The sequence below is a fragment of the Glandiceps talaboti genome, chromosome 11 (assembly GCF_964340395.1).
Source record: "Glandiceps talaboti chromosome 11, keGlaTala1.1, whole genome shotgun sequence".
NCBI lineage: Eukaryota > Metazoa > Hemichordata > Enteropneusta > Spengelidae > Glandiceps > Glandiceps talaboti.
The window spans coordinates 5,077,383-5,104,062 of NC_135559.1; the positions used below are offsets into that span (position 1 = coordinate 5,077,383).

General features: G+C 34.7%; 3 protein-coding genes across 5 annotated transcripts in view; 2 read left to right on the forward strand and 1 right to left on the reverse strand.

Annotated features, from left to right (window-relative positions):
• Positions 1-1,378: 1,378 nt before the first annotated feature.
• LOC144441946 (peroxynitrite isomerase THAP4-like) lies at positions 1,379-7,152 on the reverse strand. The gene is made up of 6 exons (XM_078131215.1): positions 6,940-7,152; positions 5,766-5,829; positions 4,241-4,394; positions 2,431-2,534; positions 2,024-2,127; positions 1,379-1,858 (listed from the first exon to the last, which is right to left on the reverse strand). The coding sequence occupies exons 1-6, from the start codon at positions 6,967-6,969 to the stop codon at positions 1,745-1,747; spliced, it is 570 nt and encodes a 189-aa protein (XP_077987341.1). The 5' UTR covers positions 6,970-7,152; the 3' UTR covers positions 1,379-1,744.
• Positions 7,080-20,394, forward strand: LOC144441945 (cysteine protease ATG4B-like). Of its 3 annotated transcripts, none has more exons than XM_078131213.1 (10): positions 7,080-7,176; positions 11,747-11,917; positions 14,254-14,352; positions 15,423-15,524; positions 15,912-16,064; positions 16,672-16,935; positions 17,701-17,843; positions 18,376-18,432; positions 18,800-18,905; positions 19,693-20,394. In XM_078131213.1, the coding sequence occupies exons 1-10, from the start codon at positions 7,113-7,115 to the stop codon at positions 19,770-19,772; spliced, it is 1,239 nt and encodes a 412-aa protein (XP_077987339.1). In that variant the 5' UTR covers positions 7,080-7,112; the 3' UTR covers positions 19,773-20,394. The 3 variants fall into 3 exon arrangements, with proteins under 3 accessions (XP_077987339.1, XP_077987340.1, XP_077987338.1); XM_078131214.1 differs by lacking the exon at positions 7,080-7,176 and adding an exon at positions 9,658-9,689; XM_078131212.1 differs by lacking the exon at positions 7,080-7,176 and adding an exon at positions 10,209-10,362.
• A 4,982-nt stretch (positions 20,395-25,376) lies between these two features.
• LOC144441889 (ankyrin repeat and MYND domain-containing protein 1-like) overlaps positions 25,377-26,680 on the forward strand; it is a 31,856-nt gene continuing 30,552 nt past the window's right edge. The window contains exon 1 of the mRNA XM_078131140.1: positions 25,377-25,991. Within this exon, the coding sequence (XP_077987266.1) occupies positions 25,689-25,991 (303 nt within the window). The 5' untranslated portion in view covers positions 25,377-25,688. The remainder of the gene's footprint in view (positions 25,992-26,680) is intronic.

Here is a 26,680-nt window from a genome sequence, read left to right on the forward strand (position 1 = left end):
GATACGATCCAATATGGCTGCCTGGCAGCCATTTTGTTTGTGAATTTTCCATGTCGAAAGCCATAACTCAGACATGCTTAAACAGATCTCATTCAAAGTTGGTATTAGGACAGCGTTCTATGACATACATGTGCATATCCATTTTCGTCGTGATACGATCCAATATGGCTGCCTGGCAGCCATTTTGTTTGTGAATTTTCCATGTCCAAAGCCATAACTCAGACTCCATTTTCATCGTGATATGATCCCCCATACCCAACCAATCCTTTATTGTTGGAGGTATATTCCATGTCCAACAAGCACACACAACATATCTAAGTCTGTTTGTTTTAGGTTCACAAATGTTGTTGCATGATCAGAGTAGTGATAATTCCTTAAAACCCAATTATAGCAGGGTCTATGTCATTCTCAATGTCTTGTAACTGTTAATATTTGAACTGGTCATTTGTGTTTTAATCAATTTGTCTTCCTCGTCAGTAAAGCTGTTCGGAATGAAACTGTAAGAGTATTATAATTTTTGCTACATCTGAATGTAGTAAGGAAAACATAAAACCATTGAAAATAATGTACAATTAATTTGTATTAATTATAATGCAGTGCACAGAAAACTGTATTTGATTCCAAAGATTTGTTATACCATACTACAATGTGTAAAACCAAAAGCAGACATATATTACATATCATAGGAAACATTAGATTAGTGTTGCATTCTGCCAACATTTGCTAAATGTTTGGAGACCAATTTTGATAGAAAGAGTTGTAAGTTGTATTGACTGCATGTAATGAGTCTTCTACATATCTATGTTGTGTACTGAGATAACCTGAAGAATAATGTAAACATTTCATAGATTCTCATTAAATTACTACTTGAACACTGATATTTCAAAAACATTCTTCCTACTAGTAGGCTATAATTAGTGATAACATGTTAAATCTTATAATGAATGAGCTAATCTCACAACAACACTGCAATTTTCATGATCGTATCACCTCCAACTGAAGAAATAAATTATAGTTTATATTTTGTTGTATTTCAAATTGTTAGGCCATGCCAAGAAATAGTATCCTCTATTAAATGACCGTACAGGTTAATTCCTGAATGATGTACTTCCGTCATCATTTCATGACCATATTACAACACATTTTTCCATTTTTTGTTGTTGAAAATAAACATCACCAAATTTCACACACCATTGCTTTGTGTCCAGCTAGAGTAAATACAATAAAACTTTAGGACTTTCACAAGCTTTCACATACTAGTATTCATATTGTATTGACACTAGAGGGCGTCCTTTATTCTGAGGATCTACATGAGCTTGATCAGTTACATCATTTATCAAAAGAATATAAGTATAAAATGAAATTAGATACAGCAATGATTATACACCATCAGTCAGTATTCATAGACTTAAATTCAAATAAAAGTCCAGAACTTTCCAGGTTTTTTTTGTCAGATTTCCAGGATTATTCAGATCAACTTTGGTCATTTCCCAGGAGTATTGACCAGTGAAATACATTTTATTTGTCAAAACACCTACTTTTGAACATACATTTCTCACCTATCTAATCAAAACTTTACAACAGTACTGTTGATATTTCAGTCAATAAATTTTCCAGGAGTTGGTCATATTTTTGCAAGAGTTTCCAGATGTCCTTTGAAATTTCAAAAGGTTTCAGGAACATATGAATGTGTAATCTACAGATTATTACAGTCTTTCTACATCATGTCTTGTTGAATATCTACTTATTGTTTCTTATATTTGATGTACAGATGTTTTGTGAGTGGAGTCTTTGTGGTTTCCATCAACACAGTCTGTTCCAAGGTGTCTGTATCCATCAATTTAAAATCCCGAACTATCTGTAAACATAAGACAAAAACCACAGATTAATTTAACATTTGTAAGTTAATTGCTAGCAGTAATCAACACAAGTGTGCTAAAGCAGAAATGACTGGATTTAAAAAAAAATGTAAGTGACAGATTAGAATTCCATTTGATTGATTGATTGATTGATTGGTCCTTACCTTGATAACCCTTGGTTCTGATCCAAAACTCATACCACTAATAGTACGAGATTCAAAATGAATGCTACAGTCTGTAATCTCTCCCTCTGACATCTCTGTAATGCCTGTAGTGAAAGAAATCAAATTACTAATTGTGAGACTGCAAAAGATAAATTACCAAAATATTACACCAAATATGGGAAGTATCAATACTTAATATATCACAATCTCATTAACTACTCCAACTTAGTTTAATAACAAATTAGTTTTGTTTTCCACTACATTAGTAAGTTTGACAAGGTTAATATCTATTGCAATAGCAGCCATTTAAAGTAAATGTGTCGCTCTTTTGCTACATGTATATGTGTTTAATTGGCAAAATCAAGATGATAACAGAGTACTACAGCATAGATAGATGGCCAACTTACCAAAATTATGTGATATGATATAAGCCACATTGGATGTATTGGGTTGAAAACGTAGGAAGCCTTCTTCTCTGTGCATTGGTTTACCATCAATACTGGAATGCGCACTAATGGAGAAAATTTTGACAACAGATGTACCCAAAATTAAAATAATTTTGGAAAACCAAACATAGAGGACATAGATGTTTGACAACAGCCCTTTAAATTTTAGGTGAATTTATTTAATTATTTACCACCACTGAATACTGGTATGATCAATGATATAGGAAATATGGAGCAGAAATATATCTCAATAGGTAAAACACAAACAATTATTGGGAAAAAAAACATGGCTTCAGAAATTGACTGTAACCACTGAAATTCTGTGTTTACCACCAATACTGGCTTAGATACTGATGGAGAATATATGGACAAGAGATACAATCAAAAAACATAATGGGGGAAAAGAGGGCTTGGAAATTGACAAATAACACCTGTGTACATCAAAGTTAACCAACAATACTGGCTTGGATACTGATGGAGAATAAGACATAAATCCACATGGTGGTAATTATTGGAAACCATGGCAACTCAAAAACTGACATCATTTGTGTATATTAATGGTTTACCACCAATACTGGCTTGGACATTGATGGGGATAATAGGGATAAGAAAGATATGCAAGCATTGGCGAAAAAGTTACTACATGTATATCGTATAAGTACTTGTAAATTGTAAAAAATATCTTTCATCTGATAAATTTGAATAAAAAGTTTGAACAATTATGTTGTTAATCTCTTTGATTGCCTATTTTTGATTGATTTTTGATTTTTGATGCACAGATTAGAATCTGTCAACTGCAGTCCCTGATACACTGATAAATGATGTTCTCTTGAAATGACACTACTCAGTTCAGCGCCTCTATGTGGAAAAATCTAGAATAGTGGCCTGCCTACCATAGATACATTTGTATTTAAGCTAGGGAGTTACGATGGTTGGGTTGGGTTAGGTTTATACATGTATATATAGGGATAGAAATAATAGACTCCTTATCATAACCATGATTTGTATCATCTGCTCTGAGTCCACACTTTCCTACATCTTATCATGTTTTTGTGACAAACAAAAATTTGTAATTTCAAATTTATAAAATGCATGAAAATTAGCACACAAAATCTCTGTTATCATTTTGACTATCATGTTCATGACCAATTACTACACAGACATGTTGTGACCTACATAGTCTTGACCTCAGTTGACCTCAATAGGTCATCTGATGAACTAGATACATACAACATACTACTAGAACTAATAATTATTTTGTCAGTGTAACTTCAGATTGATGTACCAATCTCCTCTACTAAATCAAAAAAGTTACTCTACTAGTAAAGTTAACTGCTAATATAAGCTTTCAACAATTTATGACTGTGTGAAAATAAACAGCTATATTGTGTAGACTATATTGGTTAACTTGGTTTTAAATTTGACTTTGTTGATGTATGCAAATGTAGCAGAGTACATGTGTGTGTATGTGTGTGTGTGTGTGTGTGTGTGTGTGTGTGTGCATGTGTGCATGGTATGTCTATCTATATAACAGTATTACTATCACATGTGGTAAAGCTTGAAACTGAAATATACCATTGCGTATTTACATGACAATCAACTGGTCCTAGACTCAATATACAGAGAATGGATATTGATAAAAGGTACACTGCATATCTTATAAATAACTTTTTCTAAGTGATGATCAACTATACACCAACAGCTAACTGTTAGGACTAAATCAATGGTCTACAAACAGCACCTTGACTTTGTCCTTGACCTTAGCACTGACCTCACATTGATCATTGGTTGTCCAACATGACTAAACTCAATCAAGTCATCATACTGAAATGTTTTTATGGTTGGATATATTCCGGTGGCTTCCTCAGACTTCCACTTGCCCAGTAACCATGACAACGGTTTGATCATATCATGCACAGGAGGATCTGTAGTGGTAGACATGGTTCAAAAAATCAAAATCACAACTATTACATGAAACCCTTCCAAAATGAACTGTGTCAGCTTGGTATCATTCCCGCTTAATTTGGTTCACACCATTATAAACATAGGGGTGTCAGCAGCAATATGGTATGTAGTTTATTCATGTTTATTTTTGTATATCTCAATATTTGACGTATTGAAACAGAGTATTCAAAGATAGAATTCACCTCACACACATGTTAATTCTATGTTTACAGAGTTTTTATGCATCGCCCAACAAAGTCCCTGTTTATTTTCATTGTAATGTTTATTGCTACCAAACTAATAGATACATTATTATGAACCAAGATACTTAATCCTATTTCATACTTTTTTTCATATTTGTGATATTCCCTCAAAGTGGACCCTTCCACCCCTATGAAAGAGTGTAAGTATGTCAAGTGCCTGGACACAGCAATCTAAATCAGATGTGATGTATTATAGTACCAAAGTATGTCATGTTGTTGTATCATTCAACACTACCTCCAAGCTGGTGTATGTATATACTGTGTGTCATATGGTGACTTGTGATATGCTGTGATCACGATTATACCACAACAGATTAACTTGTAGGCAAACAAATGAGGTACAAATAATTCATATCACAATTATATAATTTAGTAGTCTAGAGGATAGATATGTGGCTTCGAATCTCAGGTCTGGATCTCTCTTCACTTGAATACCTCATACCTGAATGTTTTTTTTCCATAAGAGATTCAATGCCATGCTATGCCTCTAGACAAACAATTCACACAATACTACCAATACTGAGAGTACAAATGATTGTGATCGTGACATTAATTGATATGAAGAAATTTTAAAAAGTAATTGTCAGATAAAATGTTGACAAAAATCCATAACAAAACATATTGGATGATTATTATATAACTCAAAGGCATAATAAACCAAGAACAATGTTGTATCCAGACAGCATGTTTGCAAAAGTGTCTAACAGTTTTAACTATCAAAGACCCATATTTTAAAACAAAAGTGGTCCATATTTTATAATTCCAAAACATATCATATATACATCTATTAATTCCTGCTGATGTTTCAAGTCAAACCCAGTAACAAAGTTAGGGCCAGTAGTAATGTTTAAATATTCCTAACTACTAGAAACATAAAATTTAGCATTCACAAATTGATAAATAAAATACAAAAATCTGAAAATCGGATAAACAAAATGACTATTCAGTTACACTACAAATTGTAAGCTTTGTTAACAAATCATGCAACACAAGCAACACACTTCACTGTATTTCACTGGAGTAAACAAAAACAACTTGAGTTGACCTTTGACCCAATTCTATTTATAGTCCAGGAAGTACTGGTTTTACCTTTCAATGTACTCATAGCTGTACTGGTTATTCTGTGACTACGCAACACTGTGTACTTGGTAAGCTGCAATAGAGCATGAAAATGAATATTAATCAGACTGATGTCGCAACCTGTTAAAGGTAAGTATCTCAGTTTTCCAATGATTTATTTCTACAGAGATTACTAATGATGACATGATACAAACTACATGTATTAAAGGTTAAAGTATACCCCTGATATTATACTGTGTGATTCATCAGTGTGTACACTCCACTACATATGTTTCGATCAGAATAAAATATTTGGCCAATAATATGTGAAAGGGGTAAAATAACACAGGTTTCTAGATCGTTTAAGTCCACACACCATGCAATATAAAACCATATCTCGAGTCACACAAATTTGCTGCAGGAATTATATTTTTTGTTAAAGGGTCCAGCTGTTACCACTTGTTATGGTGTTTATAAGTTTATGGTTACATATACAGGAATGCAAACAATGACAAACATTCCATATGTATTCTACTGTGACATTAAGGAATTAGTGTAATTGTTAAATCATTGTTATTCAGTTCTGATTATATATAAATCTACTTCTTGTTTGGTCAAAGCCATGGTAGTAGCTCCTGTCAAAGAGTATACACCATGTATGGAACAAAGTTGTCATGATGAAAAGATAATACTAAATGGTAGCCTGTATAGTAGATTTCATGAATTTAACAGACCAACCTTACACTGATGTACCACCAGTCACAGTGATTTACTAAAACATTCAGTCATAGCAAAATAATTTTATTAAACACTAAAATATATACTAATAATGAAAATGGGAATCTGCTTTCCTTCCGTGATTCAAATAATATATCTCTGGTATAAGATAACAAGGCACTGTACAGGTAACTTACTTGCTTGAGTAAATTGTACTGAGAATCTACTTTCTAGAACAAAGTGAAGTCACTGTGTTAACCTTTGCCTCCAGACTCAGACAGTACTGAGTAGGTGACAATTGTAACAACTTGTCACACTTCACTGACTTAACTCTAAACTGACTACATATTTACTACATCACCTAACTTTTTGAATGATTTTACAGTCTACAAATCAAGTAATAACAGAATCAATAATCGATTATAGAACACAAAGTCAACTCAAAAGATCAATTACTTGCATATATAATTACTTATACTGAACTCACTGTTGTAACCTTTTGCAAGACAGCATTCATTGCAGCTGACTGTGCTGCCCTTTCTTCTACTCACTCATTGAGGGCGCTATTTCATTATCCCCTTTCAATGACACCTTGTGTGTGGACAAGCCTTGGATCGTAGTTCCCGCTCTTTTTACCCTGACCTGGTTTGAGTGACAACGATGGCTAATTTGCATTATGCATTGCCCTACAGCACTCTCAGTCACATGGATTATCCAAATTTAGGTAAGTTTTAATTTGATAGGTCAACATTTCATTGATAACTTTTGCCATAGATTCTCTAATCAAAGTGTGTGGGTCGACTGATTTAAAAGAAAAGGAAAATATTCAAAAAATATTAATGGTACTATGTACACTAATTATCAGTGTCCTACACATACAAGAGATACCTAATTCTGTTTCTCTTTATATTTTATGTTAGTTTACAAAGAATATTCAAGAAATTAGGATTTTGTCATTTGAGAGTGGCCATATGAAAACAAGGGTATTAATTTTTGATTTTTAGCACAACTGAACTGAGGTTCAGTAGTGCTATAGGGATCGCCCGGCGTCTGTCTGTCTGTCTGTGTGTGTGTGTGGATGTGTGTGTGTGTGTGTGTGTGTGTGTGTAAACAACTTAAAGTCAAAAACTGCTGAACTGATTGCCATGATATTTGGTGGGTCCATTACCTTGGGTGTCTAGTTGGGAAATTGTTCAAATCAAAATGATCGCATCACAGGTGTGTGATTTGGGTCAAAAAATGTGATTTTTGGTCAAAAAACTTAAACTCAGAAACTACTGGGCAGATTGGTACGAAGTTTGGTTGGAAGATTCTTTAGGGGGTGTAAAGTAAGATTTGTTCATGACATGATGATTTCATCAGTGATATGCAAATTAGGGCTACAAATGTGTCTTTTTGGTTAAAAATCTATAATTCCAAAACTACTGAGCAGATTGGGCTGAAATTTAATGGGGATGCATTTAGGGATGTATGGACGAAGATATATTAAGCATACAATGATTCCATGGGTGATATGCAAATTAGGTGTAAGAATGTTCATTTTTGGTCAAAAACTTATATCTCAAAAAGTACTTGGTCAATGAGTCTGAAACTTGGCAAGATGTTTATGAAACTGTTATTCTGCAGATTTTCTTCAAAATATTTTGACAAAATTGGCCCTAGTGACCATGACCACGCCCTTTAGCAACAACCAAATGGCAGTATATTTTGGTCAAATAATAACATCATCTAGTAGGCAAGTGAGTAAACATTCAAAAATGTATGCAAATACCCTAGCAACCATGACCACGCCCATAGCAACAGCCGAACGGTGGTGTATTTCACAAAGATAACAACAGGGTTTAATAGACAATTGAATAAACATTCAAAAAATGTATGTAAATTTGCATAGCAACAAAACCAAGCCCATAGCAACAGTCAAATAATCACGTATATTGCAAAGATAACAACAGGAATAGAAAGACAAATGAATAAACATTCAAAAAATGTATGCAAATACCCTAGTAACCATGGCCACGCCCATAGCAACAGCCAAACAATGGTGTATTTCACAAAGATAACAATGGGGTTTAATAGACAATAGAATAAACATTCAAAAAATGTATGTAAATTTGCCTAGCAAGAAGACCACGCCCATAGCAACAGCCAAATGATCACGTATATTGCAAAGACAATATCAGGAATTCATACACAAGTGAACAAAAACATACACAAATGTATGCATATATATCTAACAACATGACCACGCCCATAGCAACAGCCAAATGATAGCATTTGTCGTAAAGATAGCAACATGGTTGGATAGGCAACTGGATAGTTATTCAGCAAATGAACACCTATTGTTAGCATGGACTAGCATATGGATAAACATTTTTAAAAACTGTACAGTTGTGCTACAACGCCATTGGCGGTATTTTTAATTAATAAAACAAATGAGTTATTTTTTTTATATTTAAAAAGAATGTGAAATAACATACATCAAATCTGTGTCTGTGCAACTGTATAAATATATTGCAAAAATATGTACAATGTTTTATTATTGTGCTGGAATTTATAAATAAGTTTAATAAGCAAGGGTGCATAATTAAGAAATCAATCACTAACTCTCATCCAATCTGCGCTATTCTCGCAAACCAGAGCTGTTATTTCTTCCGCGACACTGCGAAATAACAAAATTGTTGACGGTGCCATAAAAGAAGCTGTGGTTTACGATGATCTGTACATATGGTTGTCTGGGGCTCCCTAAGTATTTATGCAGGGTTATGTTGTAAGTTACAAAATAAGCTAAAATAACTTAATAAGTTCAACAACCCAATTACAGTGCATACATTAAAGATATTAATCATAACAAAAAGTTATCAGATATCTCTGAGATATCAAATCAACAATTACAAGACAGACAATCTGCTTGGCCTTGACTGTCTGACAGCATTATTTTGAAATGAATGTCTAGATGCCGCACAAATCGTAGACTAGACTGACCTTGCATCAAGGAATATTTTCAATGATGAAGTATTTCGCTTCTTGAGTAAAAGTAATACAACCCACCACGTCGCACATCCACGTTGGACGCATTCCCGAGTTGTGTACAGTGTAAGGGGGACTCTGATAGGTTCAAAATTCTTTGCTATTGAACTTTCATCGAATCAAAAGCCTTGGTATAGCCAACTATTGAGCATGCGTACTCTAAATGTTGTTGTTGGATTTTCAAAATGGACGTCGCAATGAGTAATTCGGGTAAGTTATCGCCCATTTGTCGGTGAATGTTTCATTAAGCGATCTCAAACGCAGGATTTCAAACAGTTCTTCGATGTATATAACAATGTGTGTGCTTATTGTCTGTTCGATCTTACGTTTTACTTTACTCTGCCTCCTATATGCGATCAGGGTCAAACAGCTGATCGATCACGCAGCTGACAACAATATGTAACTCACTCAAAATATTTGTGATGAATGAGATCATTTCTTATTTAAGAATACACGCTCGGTTATAATACGTGTCATGATCAAGGTATCCGAAACAGGATTATAGCGTTCTTTGATATCCTACCACGGTGTTCCGTATTGTTGTGTACTGCCCACGCCACAAATTTCAACACTGTTATTATCCCGTCGTTTACACTTCCTGTTTCTGGTGTGCGTAGTCCGGTGTTTACTGACCTGTAGGGCTATGGTATCGTGTCTCGTGACCATTGCATTTTCCTTTGTTTGGTGGCATCACGGGGAACGCGTCGAGTTTCACAATAGACACAGTGCAGTGTTTGTTTGTTGACTACTGCGGTTAAATTGTAGAGAAGTGTCGAGGCTGTCATGATTGTAACTCCAGTATTTTACTTACATGAACTACTTTCAACTCGCTCAGGGTCACCTCCCTGTACACCAAGTTCAATGTCGTCATATGGGATGCCAGGTATTATTTTCACGTGTAGGACACGTCATGGTCCATCTTTATTCTCATAGCTATGTTTTATTTGTAACCCTATATATGCTTATTGATGGTCAGACATGACGGCTGACGCGTCATTCTGTCTTCATGCGCAGATTCCTTACTTGTCAAGACTTCATGGTTGTAATGAATTTTAGTGCTTCGAGTATCAGTAACTGTGAAAAGCAGAATTTAGAAAGAAAATATAAATAAGACAGATTATTGAACACATGTTGATTTACAAATTTAGTGAGTTAAACTGACTTTTGTTTTTTGGTATTCTGCCAAACCAAATGTGTTCTGAATGAAATATAAAGACAGAGATAACAACATAAGGTACTATTAGGGTTAGTTAGGGTCATGACTGGCTGACTGAATGTTTGTCTACTATCTTGAGTTGCCCTTGAATACATAACTCAAGTTGGTTACCTAGACAACCACACTGTCAAACAGTGTGAAACTCTATGATTATTGTTGAAATGTACTGAGGATGACCATGGTAATGAAGCCATAGTAAATGAAAATAATTATGAAACCATGGAAGTATAACTCACAGGTTATACTTCCATGATGAAATCATAGACCCTCCACTGTGGGTGGAGGGTCTATGATTAAACTAAGCAGCTTATACAAACTTAATAATATAAAGACACTGTGGACCTTCAGTTTTTAATAATTTACCCCCCCCCCCCCCCATGCATTATTAGGTCTTGTTTGAAATTCAGAACATATTTGGAGGATTTTTCAAAGAACAGAACAAAGAAATTGTAATGGCAAACAGTAGTCCTGTATATTTGTATAGGATGTGAATATGGTATAGAGTAGCCTTGACATGATTTATAGTGTTGCATCCAGTTTTACATGATTTATAGTGTTGCATCCAGTTTTACACCTGTTTAGCCTCAAGGAAAGGACAAACTACTTATTGTTCTACAACTCCTATCAGTCTGGGTTAGTTCGGCCTTGACTTGTATTTTATAATTTGTATCAAGGTGGTTTCAGTGATAAAGTGGCATTGTGTTGGAGTGTTTACTTTACATAGGAGTATCCTTCACCTCTAATATATTGAGAAAGGATGTGTTTGAAAAGCTTCAGTTTGGTCCCATTGTCCCAGCAGTAATACTGTTCATGATAATTATCAAAAAAATGATGTGTATGAATCAAATTACATGTGTTAACGGATGTCTGATAATAAAAAGTTTGTATTTCAACTGGTTAGTGCTCAATTTTCAAGACTCATTGTTTGTTGTATGATTTATGGTTCCAAATGTGTGTGTTGGGGGGGGGGGGGTCTTTTTGATCATTTAGTGAAGGGATTAGGCAAAGCAGTAAAAAGTACAATCATTTATATATTATTTCTATTTTACAGCATGTGTGACATACGAGAGTGCGCCGTTAGAATTTGAAGACTTCCCAAGGACAAATGAAAGTGTATATATTTTAGGAAAAAGTTACAATTTACTAGAAGACAGAGGTGAACTACACAGTGATATACGGTCTAAGATATGGATTACTTATAGGAAGAATTTCACTGCAATAGGTAAGACAGATGTATTGACTCAAATATGTACAGCTGACCAAACTTCTAAGTACATTCTTGCTGATGAGGTGGTCTAATTCTATTCCTATTAGCCTACAGTCCACTCGTGTTGGGATTTTGCTGTCACTTTTCCCCATCCATGCTTGGCATATCGCTATAACAATTTTATCATTGTACAATTTCCTGCAACAGCATTGAATATGGTAGTTATATTTATATTATACAATTCAATTCAACCCTCTGAGATGGTTCTAATCATGTGGTGATACGATTGACGTCACCACACACATAGTTCGAAGAATAAGACTAATATTTACTAATTACCAGACTAGTGCATTGTGCTTATGGACAAGAAAGCATTTTAGTCACTATTTATTTTTATGGTATAGTTTTCCAGCAAAATTAATAAAGCCAAAAAATAAACCTTTAGCATAAAATTTCCATGTTTACAGTGTGCATCTGTTGTACAGTCAGTCTACTACTCAGCTCTGTTAGTATAAATGCTAATTTATAGAATTGCTCTGTCTAAAGTTGAATCGCCATAGATATTCAAGGAAAGCAGTCATTTCATTACTTATGTATGAGTGTACTAGATGACTTATTCCTCATTAGTATTCAGATGGGATGCTATGATACATAATTATTCAGTCAGAATAAAGACAAGATCACATGTACATTTCCTCAGGGTCAATTACATGAATAGCTTATTACATACTGAGGAATGAGTAACACTGTGTTTGACTTGATTTATGGATTGGACTGTAACAGGTTGGATATGAGTGCAACAGTTATTTCATTCATATCATGTATTGTATGGATATAATGGTGTACATTAATTAACTTTATATAGGCCAAGTATGAGTAGTAGACAATTAATCATGAATGATTTATCTGGATTGTTAATGAAGTGAAGTGAACACGAGAAGAACATGTAATGTAATATATATAAATTATATAAATATATATATTCTAATTCTAATTCCAGTGAGTTTGTTTCACGTGATGGGAAGTAGGACATGGTTTCAGTTTCATGATGTTTACTTAATGCTATATTAATGGTACTCTAGACATAGGTCTGTGTTGACATATGAAATGGGGACATCAAGTAGAAATACCTTCTATCTCATTTTACATATCGCACTGTTAGGTTAAAATCATTTACTAACAAAAACTTATGAACATGTATATTGATTTAGATTGTACATTACTACTGATAGTAAATTCTATTTAGTATGTGAGATTTCACATCTAGGTTAAATTTTGTAGTACATCAGACTTCACAGAGGGTACATCTAAATATTGTGTTCATTCATAACGCAAAATAAAATCTTTGTGTAACCCTGTTTTGTTTGATTTGACATCAATGTCAAAAGGAGACCTCTCTTTCATTTTTCCAAAATTAGTCATAGTAGTATGACATCACAGACATAGACATGTAAGACAGTCACATGTGACAGTCACACAGACATAGACACATGTTAGACATTGCACTGTCACATACACATATACCGGTATATACATACACAATGACGTATACATGCACACAGAGACACACCATACATACATGTATTCACACACACACACACACACACACACACACATGCAGAACTTCATTCTTCATACAAATCTATGCATATACACATATACTATATTTACATACACATGATACACACAAACTAATTCACACATACACACCTTCATACATACACACACACACACGCATGCATGCATGCATGCACACACACACACACACACACACACACACACGCACGTAAAGTAAATTTGTTTTGTTGCATTTCTAAAATTAGTATTCACACCATGCATTGTGATGTCTGAGAATCTAATAATCAAACATTTACATATCTTACATATCTCAATTCTAAATTTTGTGAATTAGGTATGATATACTAGTAATATGTGAGTGTAAAAAGTATATTTTGAGAAAATCTCATTACCTGAAATAGAATATAATTACCATCTACTAAGGTATGATTAAAATAACAATATTTTGATTACTTGGTCCACAGTATGACATCCAGTCCACATGCCTATAGGTATGCTTAAGAATAAATTGTGACCTTCGTATTCTATTATGACCCTCTAACTTGAGGTCAAATATTATGACAGTTACTGAGGATAAGTCATGACCTTCGTGTTCTTTTTTGACCCTCTAGCTTGAGGTCAAATATTATGACAGTTACTGAGAATAAGTTGTGACCTTCCTGTTCTCTTTTGACCCTCTAGCATGAGGTGACAGGTCAAATGTTATGAGAGGTACTGAGAATTGACAAGGTTTTGTTGATAATATTGTAATATTATTGTATAATGTATTTTAGGTGGCACTGGACCAACAGGTGACAATGGCTGGGGTTGTATGCTTAGATGTGGACAAATGATACTGGCACAAGCCTTGATTCTCAGGCATTTAGGACGTGGTAAGTATCAAACACAATTCTAATCACCTGGATCAGAATTTGACAGTATGTGGTAAGATAGGGTGTCATCTCATAGAATGTTGCATTGCATCATGGGTAAACAGTGTACAACTTGAATAACAAGTTGATAGTGCTAGGGAATCAAATCATATTATAATATTGTATTGTATTGTAGGTAAACATGACAGCTAGAATAATATTTATATGGTATTAGGGGGTCACAGCACTGCATCATGGGTAAACGGTTCACAACTTAAATAACGTTGTCAAAGTGCTACGAGACCAAATCATGCAATGTTTATTCATTCATGGGCAAACAGGTGACAACTCTAATACCAATTTCATGATGGGGGGGGGGGGGGGGGTGTCAGATAGAATACCACAATGCATCTTGGGTAAAATGTCATCTATATCTTATATCCTGCCAATGTGAAAGACTGGAACGGTTACATCATGTGACACCATCATTTGTGTCGACACTCTTTGTATGTTTTGTGAGGTTATTGGTGAATCAATTCTCTTCCGTGTTATATCTTCCAACTATAATCCATTGGTTTTCAGTATCGTGATACACCATCATATTTTTTGAACAGAAAGTGAATCATTGTGAATAGATAATGTTCATGACTCACCAGGAAGTGAAAGTTTATTTAAAAGAAGACTCTTCTTCTTCTTACTGGTTGTCATTGGTCACTACCTGACAAGAACTAAAAATGTCATAATTTATGAAATTATGATAACCAGTCATCTTGTTTGGTTTAGTTATGTACTGTACTTGCTGTAACCAGAAACTAACACCGCATAGTAAGAATTGATTTGGTTGAAATTGATAAACTTAATTTGCATGAATACTAGTGACTGACCAGCACTCCACTGAGACTGGTGAGAACCCTGTCTAGATTAGTAAGCAGTACTGTGTAAATGACTCATGCTGAAAAAATAATGTGTTATATTTTTATAAAATATATGACCTGTACCTGTACAGCATAAACACCATAGAGTTAAAGCATACAGATGTTGGAAATATGTTTGTCAACAAAGTAATTATACAAATCTTCTCTTTTGTCCAGACTGGCGATGGAAACCCAAACAATTGCAAAGTGATACATATTATAGGATACTCAGGTCATTTCTAGATAGGAAAGACAGCTGTTATTCTATTCATCAAATTGGTAAGTTGTCATTGAATCCTTTATAATTTCTGTCATTGCAAAGTGTTCAATTATCTATCAAGCTTTATATGTAAGAGAGTCTCTACATAGAGACACCACTAGAGACACTGTTTAAGCATCTGTCTTCTAACACATTGTTAGAGGTAAGCTTTCTAAGCAGACAGTCACCTTCATATTCGAGGTCAATCTAGATTTGCTCAACTCAGTAACATTGGAAGTATTATATCTAGAGACACTGTTCAAGTGTGGACACCCACTATGTTAGAGATAAGCTTTCTAATTTCAGACACCAACTTTTGACCTTGACCTTCATCTTCAAGGTCAAATTTAAATGATACACATTCTTAAAGTAACATATACTTACAACATCATGTACTTTTCTTTCAGCACAAATGGGTGTCAGTGAGGGTAAGGAAATAGGACAGTGGTATGGTCCTAACACAGTAGCACAAGTATTAAGAAAATTGTCATTATTTGATGACTGGAGTTCTATAGCCATACATATCGCAATGGATAACACTATAGTAGCTGAGGATATTAGTAAGTATAAGTAAAGCCAATGGATATGGGATTTTATTGATATTTTATATTATGTTGTGTTGTGTGATGTTATGTTATGTGATGCTGTGTTGTGATGTTGTGTTATGTTATGTGATGTGTAGTGTGATGTGGTGTTGTGTGATGTTATGTGATGTGATGTGTTGTGTTGTGTTGTATTGTGTTATTTGATGTGATGTTATGTTGTGTGGTGTTATGTGATGTGTTGTGTTGTGTGATGTTATTGTTATGTTGTTTTTTCCTCTGTTTGTGCTGTTACGTGTATTTTCTCTCCTCACTTATTTACTTTTGCAATTTTAAACCTCAGTCTGTACAATGCACTGAGACACATGTACTTCAGTTTTACAGTAAATAAATAATAATGTTATGTTTTGTTAAGTTGTTTGTTTATTAAAGTGTCCTATGTGCACTATCAAATTATAAATACATTTTTTAGTACAGTTTACAAAGAAAGAAGCCCATCCTGACCTCTGACATATAAGACACAAGGTATACAAAATAAAATAAATAGTTGTCACACACGTCAGGTGTAGCTGGTTAAAGTTAGATATAAGATTAACTGACTTCTCATTTCATATTTCACTGACAGGAAAACTATGTAGACATATTAAAGGGAAGTCAAAAGAATCATCCGGTCAAAAGAATCGTCCGGTGGCAGCAGCGATGGGTGCCAGTAATGGAGATTCACAGGAGATATGGAAACCATTAGTATTATTTATTCCTTTACGACTAGGCTTGAGTGAAATCAACCCACTTTATATTAGTACTCTGAAAAAGTGTTTTAGAATGAAACAATCGATTGGAGTGATAGGTGGAAAACCAAACCATGCACATTATTTTATTGGTTATTTTAGTAAGTATAGTTATCGGTTTCCTTTATCATTTCATCATACTTGTTTTCATCTAATGTCTTAGAAATTCATAGTCTGTAATCCATGACGGGGCGCCCTCACACATCAGTTAACCCCTTTCAGAGACCAGTCCGGTGAGGGCAGAGGGACACGACGTATGTCACAGTCTTACAAATTCAGTCTGTAATCCATGACGGGGCGCCCTCACACATCAGTCAAGGGCAGAGTGACATGGTGTATCTCACAGTCTTAGAAATTCCTATATGATTGCATCTTCTCATTTTCACCCATATCCCAGAATTACGATTTAATTTACTCATTTTCACTATTGTCACCATGCACTCTCTTCATATCCTGTGTCGTTAGTTGTTCTCAATATGATTGTTTCTACAAGATTAATTGTAGTCATGATAACCAATGAACATTGAGACAAAAACCTGCATGTAATGTTCAACCCTTCTTTAAATGAAAACAATATGTTAATTTTTCGGGGTATGTAACATTACTTTGATTCCCCTCTTAAATGTTCAGCCTGTAACAGAGCTATTTAAGTGATAGTATCCTGTTTCTACAGGTGGCACTCAAGTACATGTAAATTCTCCACTCGCTACACTATACCACTCAGCTTACCGTAGATAAAAACACGTGATAATGATTAATGTCCCCCATATATATTTTTCAGAGGACACGTTAGTATACTTAGATTCCCATACCACTCAGCATACCATAGGTAAAGACGTGATATTGTCACCTTGTTTATCTTTCAGAGGACACATTAGTATACTTAGATCCCCACACAACTCAGCCTACGGTTGATATAGACAAGTGGGCCCAAATACCGGACCAAAGTTATCATATCAAAGACCCAAGTCGTATGAATATTCAACATTTAGATCCTTCAATAGCACTTGTAAGTATTTATATTATTTATTGTATATTAGTAGTATAGTAACCATGTTCAGAGGTTTGAAAAATGGACCAAGGTTGTGTACTTTATGTTGTTTGAAAATATGATTGATAAGACATTGGGATAGGTTGGTATGTTTATACCGAGATCCAAGTCTGCATAAAATGGTATTGAACATTGAATCAAATCAATGGTAGTGTCAGAGGGTAAAAACAGGTTTGTGTTTCAGCTTATAACTGTTTCTAAACTTAGTTTTGATTGACAGTTCAGTTTTTAACACTTTCTGAACTTACATTCTGTTCAGCTTTGACACCTTTTAAGTTTGGTGTAATATCTTCTCTAATCAGTTTCTAACACTCTCTGAACTTAGATTTGCTACCAACTCTGATCATGATCAGCTGATTACAACTTCTAAATTGCAGTTTTGGCATGACTCTGATGTGAGCAGAGAACTTGCAATCATGTAACATTATTTGTAAATGACTTTGCTGCTACATTTACCATTTTTGGGATCACTCTTTTATTCCTACACTAGGGTTTCTTTTGTGCAGATGAAGAGGATTTTAATGACTTCTGCCGAACTATTAACAAAGTAAGTATGAATTTTTTTCCCTTTCTGGTTGAATTATTCAGTTCATCTGTACATTGTACTACGGTATAATAACCCAACATAGCTGTGAAAGTCTTCCAGGCTATCAGAGATCACTCATTGAAAAGTTTTTTCACCAAAGAACTATTGTGTAATTTGAAATTTTACAAAGTTTCTGCCAAGTTGCTTTTGTTTTGAATGAAGCCAACCACTCCCCCCCCCCCTCCAACACACGTATGATTTCTCTCCACTGTCTCAGTCTCTTACTCTGTTTCTCTGTCTGTCTGTGTCTGTGTCTGTCTGTCTGTCTGTCTGTCTGTCTGTCTGTCTGTCTGACAAACTGACTGACTGTGCTTTTAATTTGTCATAGATGGTAATATCTGGAGAAGACCGTCCTATGTTTGAGTTGACAGATGAAAGACCATCTCACTGGCCACCATTTCATCCATCTAGTCAGGTTTCAGACAGACCACTTGGTAAGTTATTGCCGTAATGAAGACAGGTTTCACACATGCTTTGAAAGTTCACAACTTTCCTGGAATTTAAAAAATCAAAAGTCCTGGAATAATTTAATTTACTGTGAAGAAATTTGATCTTAACTTCTCCTTGGAAAGGTCAATTTATTCTAGTAATATTAAAATTAAGAGTCTTTAGCCATATAATATTGACTGATTATCAGTGAGAAAAGGAGTTAATTGGCCATCTGCCTGACAAATGAACTACAAAATACTTTCAGAAAAAGATCATGAAAGTTCCTGGCTCAATTACTCATTGATACATACTGAAATAATTTAAATACTTTTAAAGTAAATAAAGCATACATGTAGAAAATGATAAGACTACTGGATCAAAAACTGCAGATACTGTCATTCTTACTTTGTAAAGTTTGTTAGCTGGCTATACACATAGTGAGAAGTGTTTCACCTCAGACATTATCTAGAAATATATTGCTAACTTTTATATAGTCAGGGGTAATGATTAAAACTATTAAAATCCTACAAGTCACTTGATATACGTGGTCAATAGAGAACAGTGATGCATTCATTGTCATTGATATGAAACTAAATTGACCAAGATAGCTATTTTTTTGGTCTCCTTTTACCTACCTCAAAACATGTATTATTTTGTTTGTCTACGAATGTAAATGTAATAAGTAGGTTATAAAGAAGATATATATAAAGTTTATGCTAACCTATCTCAGTACCATCCAAAACAAAAAGATTTCTGAAATCATTAATTTACATATTAATCATGTTAACCCAGGTGCAGTGGAATCAACATATGATGTACCAGATGAAGCAGAGGTGAAATATGACACAGACGAAGAATTTGAATTACTATGATGAATGTCATCCAGGCGTATCATTGACTCGTATATTTACATTACCACCACCGACGCAAGTGATGAATCTGTGTATACTTACCAGAGTATTGATGTGAAGGAATTGCACTAACTGTGACTATGTTGTTGGAGACATACAGACTTTAATCCATGATGTGTTGTGGATGTTGAAATTTTGACTCTAAATTTTGATGCAGTCATTGTAATATTTTGGCATTGGATGTTTCTTCAACTTCATGAACAATGTCTGTTTTGATGTACTAAATGTACTACTGCGTATGTGATAATCATTGATGTCGTTTTTTGACATTGTATTTATAAAGTCTCTGGATTTTAGGGGATGCCTGAACTGGTGATCTTCTGACATTATTTCATTTTTGGTAGTTGTGTGCATGTCATTCACCACAGTATGTATTTCATAAGAGTGTGTTTTTATATCACGTGTTGGCTAGTGAACTAACGTCACATTATTGTACATGTCATTAGCTATTAAATGGAGTCATAGGGTACATTCTCTACAGAGGCACAGACCAGACATTACTTCTATGTTTTGACATAACTAATGGTACTGAAGACAGAGTTATGTGTATGGCAAGTTGTGTGTGTGTGTGAGTGTGTGTGTGTGTGTGTGTGTGTGTGTGTGTGTGTGTGTGTGTGTGTGTGTGTGTGTGTGTGTGTGTGTGTGTGTGTGTGTGTGTGTGTGTGCGTGCATGGCTGTGTATGTGTGTGCATATGTGTGTCACTATGTATGTACATGTATGTATGTATGTATGTATGTATGTATGTATGTACAGGTGTGTGTGTGTCTGTGTGCATGCTCTTGCTTACATGGTATGGTTTATGTTTGCATGCATTAAACCAACTTGCTAAAACTTATTAACTTTACACCCACATTCTTGTAAAAACAGCATTGTCTGAGGGCCAATCAGGTTTGGGGATATAACACCAAACATTTTCATTGTGGATCCTAATTAATAGCAGTACATGTACATGATGAAGCCATCAACATACTACACTGTGAGCCCTAGTAATTTGACATGATGACATTTTATATATCCCCCCCCCCCCCACTTTTGACTTCATCTCCAATGATATTTAGAGGAAAAGGGTGGTGTTATCCATAAATATTTATTCAAGTTTTTACAGCCCTCCCCAAATGAGATTGAACTGGTTTGTTTGTTGTAATCTGCTTTTGTTAACTTTTTTTATTTTACATAGCATTTTTTGTCTTGCTTACTTTATGATCGGCTGAAAAGTATAACAATAGGGAACTTGCAAACCCGCCATCTTGAATATCCTGAATGTTGCATCATGGGAAATGTGATGATAAATATGAATTAATCAGTCATGTAAACAATTGTGTTACATTGTTTGTAACCACAAATAATGTAGTCATGGTTACCTTGACCATTGTAAGGGGTTTATTCTATTGAAAGCTCCAGATAAGATATTGCAGTAACTACAGATAATCCCATAGTCCAATCCATAGTCCTTTACATCTGAGCATGCTCAGTCTGGATTGCAAGTTTCCTATTGTCTTTACACATCTTTCTTGTAGCCAATGTCATGACCAGTCACAGTCTTTCATGAAGTCATGACATCACTATTTTTGGTACACATAATTTGATGTCATATTATTCACCATCCCATTAGACTAGAGATTGACATCTGTTTGGTGCACATGTTTTGATGACATCACATTGTCACTCATATTTATCATCTCACTCATTGTCTTGCATCACTGTTTTTGGTGCACATTTTTCATGACACCTTATCCATCATAGTGACTGACATCATTGTATTCCGTACACATAATTTGATGACATCAATCACATTAGGCACTTTATCATCAATAGCAATTGACACAGAACAAAGTCACCAAAACATTGTATGTAAAACCTCATACCTATTTACTGCCTGAATTTTTAACAAAATTTACATTAGGTAGGTAGTAGTGAATATTTCCCATTCTGATCCTTGGATGCAGAGTCTCTTAGGCCTAATAAATAAAATTGTGTGGTTCCGATTACACTCAGTTTTAGAATAGGTGGGGTAGTTAGACTTTTTATTTCAGGTAGTTATGTTTTCTGTTGTTTTCCATATGGTCTCTGTGTTATTGGTTTCTTCTCATCAGATTTACAACCATTACATATTGGAAGAACAGTTTTATTGTCTTTTTAAGTTCATGTCAGTTTCTGCATCCACTAATTCTTCCAAGACTTCACAGTTTTCACGATTTTATAATTTTTTTCTTGAATACGCCTAAATAGGTTAGCGTGAAAAACTAAGTGGGGTTGGGAACCGGAACCAAACAATTTTTTTAGGCCTTACAGAAAACCTGAAAATTATCTTGGGTATTTTAGAATTTCGTGCAGCATTAATTTGCATAATTTATTCAACTTTTCTGCCAATGAGCTTTTGCCTCAACTGTACAGTATATTTACACATACTTTGGTGTGGTCAAAAACAAGCATGTTGTAGTGTATACTACTTGATCTTACATCTGTTGACTTTTCTAGTCAAGTAACTGTAAGACAAGAACATTATCTTGTTCTTTTATGGAGAAAATTTGTCTGCATTGCTCTTTTTCTTTTCTCAAAAAGTGTAATTTTTCAAAAGAATATTGTAAAAGTCTGATTGTACTACTGCTGGTTTTCATCAATGGAGTACCATAGTGTTAACCTGTGATACCATAAACAGCACCCCAAGTGACAGCATGATAGATGATCAAATTGACATATTTGCTATAACTTCATAAAACAACTTTTATGCAGGTATTTTAGTCATTATGTATAACACTAAAGTTACATACCACTTACAGTGGTGTTCTTAGACTGTCGACAGTCGCTCACGCCTTTTTTTCCTACGTCTTATCTAAACTCCGATCCGGCGCACCACTACTATAATCGCATACTGATATCGAGGGCCAAAGGCGATTATAGTAGTATGCGATTATAGTAGTATTGTGCCGGATCGGAGCATGGCAACAATTTAAGTTTAGATAAAATGTAGGGAAAAAAGGCGCAAGCGACTGTCGACAGTCTATGCTGGTGTTCTGTACAAAATCATCAGTGTTTAAAAAACAAATGTTACAAGAACTATGGTCACTAGAGGGCAGTGTTTATTGAAAGGTGTACACAAAGAAAACAAACATAACAAGTGACTCTGTGGTCTTCCTTTATTGTGCCCACAGATTATTAAAGACATTGTGAATAAACTTGACCTGATGAGTGGTTGTATCTACACCAATTTTATCATTATTTAATGTATGAAATGTGCTACACAGCATGCACCCTACCTGCCCATTCATTTTAACAATAATCTCTTTGAACAAATACATTTAGAATACAAGACGTTTAACTACCAAATACACATTTTATTATTTCACAAGCCTTCATAGAAGACTTAGTACCCAACTGGTTTTAGTATGACCTTGGTGGAGGTGAAAGGTCAATATCTGAACAGTAAGTGTACTCAACTATGTTGGGGTACACATTTTGATTGAGTCGCTAGGAATACAAGTTCAAATTTATTGAACTATTTGCTATTTGACCTTGAAGATGAAGGTGAGGGTCAAGACTAGTGTTTAGCAAAAAAAGCTTACCTCAACATTGATGCTTTACACCATTTTTATGGGCATGCGTGTACTAGCACCCATACACTGCTTTCCTAACTGAGTAAAAATGAAATGATGACTATAGCAGTGTAAAAAATGATAATTGAACAGCATGGTATGGTATAGTCTGGATGCCAATGTGGTCTCTAACTAAACCATGTCTGGTCAAAGTCCTTCAATCAATACAAAAAGTTGTCCATCCAATCGGTGAACCCCAACTGTTATAGTGACATAAACAGTGTATAACTTAGCATCCTGAGCTGACAAATGTACCATATTTGGACATTACATAACTGCCCCAATAAACACTAACTTTATGAGGGGGCTGTGTTATTGGTTAGATTTTTGTGATTGATTAACAAAGACATGATGTTAATGACTGTGTGGGTGGCTGTGGATGAATATTAAATTGCATCTCATGCATCTCAGGACTTCTAGAGTAACGACTTTGACTATACTGTGAGTGGAGGTGTAAATGGTAATGATACTGTATAGGAACTAGACTATGTGAGTGGAGGTGTAAATGGTAAAGATACTGTATAGGAACTAGACTGTGAGTGGAGGTGTAAATGGTAAAGATACTGTATAGGAACTAGACTGTGAGTGGAGGTGTAAATGGTAACGACACTGTATAGGAACTAGACTAGGTATGGTATGACATTCTATAGTATGGTTGTGTGCTCATCATCCATGGTAGAGCGCCACCAGTGGTCAGACAATTTATTTGAATACATGTGGCCTTTGATAATTGTAATATACAACATGTATTACATTATATTTTGTTCACTAAATATAAACATTAGTATATAATATAGTACTTAATCGCTATTAATGATTTCCTTTTTCCAGTCGCATAAAATCAGTGTCATCATCATCATATTTAAGATTTTTCTTTCCTTCTGTCTGTCTGTCTGTCTGTCTGTCTGTCTGTCTGTCTCTATCTATCTATCTATCTATCTATCTGTCTATGTCTGTTGGTCTGTCTATCTATCTATCTATCTATCTATCTATCTATCTAACTATCTATCTGTCTGTCTGTCTGTCTGTCTCTCCCAATAACACTAAATGAGCTGTTTTGTATTAATAATCACTGCAGTTACTTTTATTTTAAATTTTTGTTTTTGTTTTGTTTTGTTTGGTAACCTGTTTAATACTGCACTGTCGAGATACATTGCTTAGCTGGTCATACCTCCAAGCCCTAATTTTCTTGAGAATATGCGAGGACTAGAAGGTACGATCAGACAAGTAGGTTTATACCTCCATGGACCAGTTAATGATGTATCTCAACAGCACAGTAAACAGGCTATTTGTTTGGGGGAACTAATTTCAAAATTATGCAGTCTTTGTATATCACAATGATCACCATTTAAATGAATATTCAATGATATAATGAACAATAACAATTACCCAAATGAAAGCAAACTATTAAAACAACACAATAATTATAATTATAATAAGGTTATCACAATAAAACAATTAGTGATGAAATATAAATTTACCATTTGTTTATGACCAAAATATTTTCAAAACTGTCAGAAGTGTTGTAAACAGATGGACCTACATTTATTTGTGATAACATAGTTGCACCTAACTACCTTTCAGCAATGCAAACCACACACTATTACAGTGCAGTGTCAGGTGCATACACTTGCTGGCCAGACCGTTTACTGTAACATAGCAACGTACACATGACCTACCAGGTCACGATGCTTCGCGGAAAGGGGGATGGACGATGCTATTATGTAGGTGGTATAGTAAACAATATTAACGAAATATTTGTTGATGAAAAGGGTGGAATTGATAGTGGTGTTCAAAATATTATTTCAAAAGACATATTTAAATGTATTAGACGATTTTTAAAAATATATTTGACCGGAAAGCAGTACACTGTCTTAGGTCACTTTTTACGACCACCCCTCTCTACGCTCGTATAGTGGACCGAGCTTGTCTGACTTCCTGAATATGAATAAGATGGCAGTCGACTGTTCGTCGCGAAGTTTTCGTATGTGAGGTATTTTGATGATTTTCCACATTATTAACGGCTTAGACTTGACTGTCAAATAAGCAGTTGACGGAAAATTAACAGAGGAAGAGGTCTATAGGTGTGTGTTAGAGCTTCGGTGTTCCAGACAGCTCGATCTGGACAAGAAACGTGTGTTGTTATTATTTGTAGTTTGGTGAAGTTTATGTGGAGACCAATGCAACGTTTTGCCTTCGAACGACGACATATCGTGTTACACCATGACAAGAGCGACATCTAAAACGTGATTTTTGAACACTCTGAAGAAAGTTACTGGCATCATGCCGTCCAAGTTAGAATATTTCACATTCCCTCGTCTGAAATCTGCAAAGAGAGAGATCGATGACGGGTTCAAAGCATACAAATCGGGGGCCAGTTTTACAGGACACCTTGAGGAGGGCATCAAGAAAGTAGGGTACGGTACGTTTGTATGGCCGAAAGGTGATCGATATACCGGGGAGTTTGCTGATAATGTACGAGTAGGTAAAGGGGTACAGGAATGGGCCGACGGCTCCAAATATGATGGTGAATTTTTGAGAGATATGAGACACGGATTTGGAGAAGCGACTTGGAATGATGGCGAGGTACGTATATAAAAATGTTTAAAAATATACACTGTAAATTATAAATTAATACCAACCACATCTCATTATGCACATTTGATAACAACTGACAAGACATTACTACTTTTTATTTCTCATGTCTAAAAATTTCTTCATTTCTCCATCTTTCTTTATGTATGTTCAGGCATTTACTGTATTACCCCCCCCCCCCCCCCATCTCAAGTGTTACTTTTATCATCGTTTTTACAACTAAGTTTACAAGGTCTTTGTAAATGGATAATTATTCTCAATTCAGTCAGACAATAATACTATTAAAATGATACTAAACATCACAGAATAGTTCATTTTTTACATGTAGACATACAACAAACATTTATTATAGCTTATCATTTTTATCGGTTTTGAGATAAATTTGAAAAAAGAAAATTAAATGGAGAAAAGGTAGCAACCACAAATTTATAGAAAAAATTATGGGACAAATATTCCCAAAGTTGTATCAGTATTATTGAACTATTACTAGTGTTGAATGACAAAGAAGTTCACTTCTCAATTTGCATTTTTTTCAGGGGTTCCTTTAGTTTTAGCTCTAGCCATGTGGCTATTCAAAGAACATGTACATATATACATGACGTATATATGTGGTTTAAAAGGGTTGATTGGCACATCTTGGGATTCTGAACCCAATCTTCCATTTGATAGTAGTTTTGTAT

Coding starts and splice junctions, on each gene's coding strand:
- LOC144441946 (XM_078131215.1), bottom strand. CDS start 6,969: ATGAATGCTGTCTTGCAAAAGGTTACAACA. Junction 2,128..2,430: donor TATCATATCACATAATTTTG/GTAAGTTGGCCA, acceptor CTTTCACTACAG/GCATTACAGAGATGTCAGAG. Junction 1,859..2,023: donor CAGAACCAAGGGTTATCAAG/GTAAGGACCAAT, acceptor TTATGTTTACAG/ATAGTTCGGGATTTTAAATT.
- LOC144441945 (XM_078131212.1), top strand. CDS start 10,263: ATGATTGTAACTCCAGTATTTTACTTACATGAACTACTTTCAACTCGC. Junction 14,353..15,422: donor TCTCAGGCATTTAGGACGTG/GTAAGTATCAAA, acceptor TCTTTTGTCCAG/ACTGGCGATGGAAACCCAAA. Junction 18,433..18,799: donor TCTGCCGAACTATTAACAAA/GTAAGTATGAAT, acceptor AATTTGTCATAG/ATGGTAATATCTGGAGAAGA.